The sequence below is a fragment of the Sciurus vulgaris genome (assembly GCF_902686455.1).
Source record: "Sciurus vulgaris genome assembly, chromosome: 6".
NCBI lineage: Eukaryota > Metazoa > Chordata > Mammalia > Rodentia > Sciuridae > Sciurus > Sciurus vulgaris.
The window spans coordinates 6,303,838-6,307,422 of record NC_136466.1 but is presented as its reverse complement, the minus strand read 5'-3'; the positions used below and the strand labels follow the sequence as shown (position 1 = coordinate 6,307,422).

Below are 3,585 nucleotides of genomic sequence, written 5' to 3'. Positions count from 1 at the left end.
TTTTTTGGGCAAGGAGAATTGCTGGAGTGTATTAAGTAGGTGAACAACATAATTTAGCTTGGTTTTTAAAAGGCTGCAACTTTGTCACTCCAAGGGCTGATGGAATAGGGATAGAGAATGCATATGGGTAGTCATGGATTTATCAGCTACTGGAGGGTGCTTGTAGAGGAGACTTGGGACTGCCAAGGAGCAGGAGGCCAAGGCCTGTGTCCTGCTCTCCTGTGATCTAGGGATCCCACTGGACAGGGCTGGTGACGAAGGTGTCTGGGAGATGGAGCGTCCTGCTGAAGTGATGTTCACAGAGCAGCACACCCCAGCACAGGGAGAGCCAGGGCAGAGGTCCAGTCAGGCAGAGCTGCAGGCCTTGGGAGTGTGTGGCCATCTGGTTGGAGTGAAAGTCAGCATTAGCATGTCCTTGGCAGGAGAGGGTCTGCAGCTGAGACGGATCACAAATGCCAAGGAAATGTCCTCTCTGGGCCCTGGGAGTCCGTGCAAGACCTGGAGCAAGAGGGAAGCAGTGGAGTGGCAGTCTGGGCGAGGTGGTCCTCTGGTTTAGTCTCCTGACGGTGGTCCTTGTTGAGATGCAGTGGGAGGTTTTGTTTTAGGTTTTGGAGCCAGAGTTTGGGTGTCAGCACTGACTGTGAGGATTAAAGGAAACATGAAGTGTTGCAGAAATCCACCTAGCATAAAACTCACCGTTTCAACGCCCGCGCCGCAGTGGCTTCTAGTGTGGTGCAGCCACCACTTTTCTTCACCTCCAGAAGGAAGCCCTGTGCAGAGTAAGCAGGTGGACCCCATATCTCCCCTCCCAGCCCTCCAGCTGCCACTTGTCCCTTTCTCTAGGGCCTTGCCTATTCTGGACATTCAGTGCAAGCTGACCACCAAAATTTGTGATGTTTCTCGCCATAGCTTTGAAGGTCCATCCTTGAAAGTTGCTGTAGTTTGTAACGATACACCATGATTTTTATGGCTGAATAACATTCAGTTGCGTGAATGTCATGCGTTCATCAATTGGGATGTCAGAGAAAGCCCGCTGAAGACGCAGTGCCTCTGCTGAGGGGGGGAAGAGGGGCAGGTTCACTCAGCACAGGGAGCCAGGAGCACCTCAGGTGGACGAACACTCTGCTTTGCCAGTGACCTAGAAATGAGAGGGAGCTGCGGAGAGACCCAGGAGCTGGGGTGAGCTCACAGAGGCCGGGCGCTGCAGGGCTTAGAGAAAGAGGTTTTATCTCAAGAGCTTCCATGTTGTTGCCCTTCATGTTTGCGAGAACCACAGTGTCTGTTCTCAGGGAGCTTACGTGGCCCTGGGAGACAGGCCGTAGGCAGTGCAAGTAACTGGCGTGAGCTGTTAGGCGGGGGCCTTGTTAATGCAATGGGACTGCCCCGGGGGACTGGGAGCAGGCAGAGGAGTGGGATTTGTCCATGTGTTTGCATCTGGAGAGCCTTTAGGCCAGACCTGGAGAAGCGAGCTGCAGGTGGTGTGTGGGGGCAGCCTAAGAAAGGGGCGGCGAGGCCTGTTTGGAATTCCCTGCTTCCCTGAGGTGAGGGGGCTGTGGCCACAGTGCTGGCAGCCATGACTTGGAGTACCCCTAGTGGAAAGGAGAGCATCTCACATGTTAGGACGTGGCCAGGGGTTGGCTGTGGTTGGGGATGGTGAGTCACTAGCCTGGAGGGACACACACACTTTACCCAGCTGCGGAGAGGCATGGGCTTGGGTTGAGGTCATGAGTGCCCCTGGCATGACACACCTGGGGTGCCTTTGCAGCATCCAGTAGGGATGCGGAGGGGGATTTGGTGTGGTGAGGAGCTCCAGGAGATGTCTGGCTGGCCCGTGATACGCTCGAGCGGCAGTGTCTGGAGAGCCTGCGACTGGGACGAGAAGGACCTCGCATGGGCCCAGCACCTGCACGCTCGAGGGGAGGAGTGGGCCTCGCAGGAGGAAAGGGTGGGGCAAGGAGGAGTGGAGACTGACCCACCCTGGGGACCAGGTGGTGAACGCCCTCTGTGTTGATTGATGGGTGCCAGGTGCCAGGTGTTCTAGAACTGAGACTAGGTCATAAAGTGGACCTCTGCTGGCCTGACCTGCCCGTGCTGAGGGGAAAAGGAAGCTGGCACACCCGGCCATGGGTGCAGGTAGGTGCTGCTTGGGCTGGGCCGTCAGGCACTGGGTGGCTCCAAAGGCAGTGGAGGCAGGGCCTGCGGGGGCGGAGGCTGAGCCCCAGGCAGGGCGCTGAGTGACTGCCAGGCAGGTTGTGCTGAGGGGCTGGAGCAGTGGGGGCAGCGAGGCTGCAGGAGCCAGGGAAGGGAGGGGGCTGCACAGGGGATGGGGAGATGCCTGGGGTCGCGGGCTCTGTGGGGACTTGGCTTCTGCTGCGGGTGGGAAGGGAAGCCCTTGGACCTCCAGTGACATGGAGATTCTGGGTTATTGCTACATCCACAAGGGAAGGCTGAACTAAAGCCCACTGCAGTTTGTTGGGTGTGGGGAGGGGGATGAAGTGGCTAGGGGACAAGCGCAGCAGCTGGAGGGGAGCGGGGGCTTCTCCTTTCACTTCTCTGTGTGTAACTCTTGTCCCAGAAGGAATCTCAGAAGAGAATCCTGGGGTCATAGACGCCAAGGACCTTCCAACCTGGTCCAGCACCCGCCTCTGCCTCAGCGCATATGACTGGACCAGGGGCTCTGCACCTGCCAGCCTGTGCTCTGCTGTCTCAGGCACTCCTGCAGACACCACATCTGGTTGTGGCCCTCTTCACGGCCCCTGTCACCTCCTTGTTCCTCAGGCTGTAGATAACAGGGTTAAGCATGGGTGTGAGGACTGTGTAGAAGACAGACACCATGTCGTCCTGGCCAGGAGAGTGGTAGGTTGCAGGTAGCATGTAGGTGTAGACCAGGGGTCCATAGAAGAGGTTGACGACTGTCAGGTGGGAGGAACAGGTGGCCAGGGCCTTCCGACGCCCCTCCACAGAGTGCATCCGGAGCACGGCCACCAGGATGAGGGCATAGGAGCTGGTGATGAAGGTGATGGGCACCAGGAGGACCACCACGCCGGTCACGAAGAGCACCTGCTCGTAGGTCTCTGTGTCCGCACAGGCCAGCGTCAGCAGCGAGGGCACTTCGCAGAAGAAGTGGGAGATCTTCCGTGAGCCACAGTAGGGAAACTGAAGGGTCAGCGAGGTCTGGATGGAGGCGTTGAGGGCGCCCCCCAGCCAGGAGGCTGTGACCATGAGCAGGCAGACGCGGCGGCTCATGAGCACCTGGTAGCGCAGGGGGTTGCAGATGGCCACGTAGCGATCGTAGGCCATGAGGGCCAGCAGGAGGCACTCGGCAGCTCCCAGGAACATGAAGAAGAACATCTGCGCCCCACAGCCCCCAAAGGAGATGCTCGTCCAGCCGAAGAGGAAACCCGCTACCATCTTGGGGACAGTGACTGAGGTGAAGAAGATGTCCAGGAAGGACAGCTGGCTGAGGAGGAAGTACATGGGCGTGTGCAGCCGGGAATCAGCCCAGATCAGCAGCACCATGGCCGTGTTGCCGGCCACAGCGAGGATGTAGACCAACACCACCATGCCGAACAGGAACAGGTGCAT

General features: G+C 58.3%; 1 protein-coding gene across 1 annotated transcript; it reads right to left on the bottom strand.

Moving 5' to 3' along the window:
• Positions 1-2,706: 2,706 nt before the first annotated feature.
• LOC306663400 (olfactory receptor 2T27-like) lies at positions 2,707-3,585 on the bottom strand (the record flags this gene model as incomplete). The annotated part of the gene is made up of 1 exon (XM_079143773.1): positions 2,707-3,585. One exon carries the CDS (start codon positions 3,583-3,585, stop codon positions 2,707-2,709), a length of 879 nt encoding a protein of 292 aa, XP_078999899.1.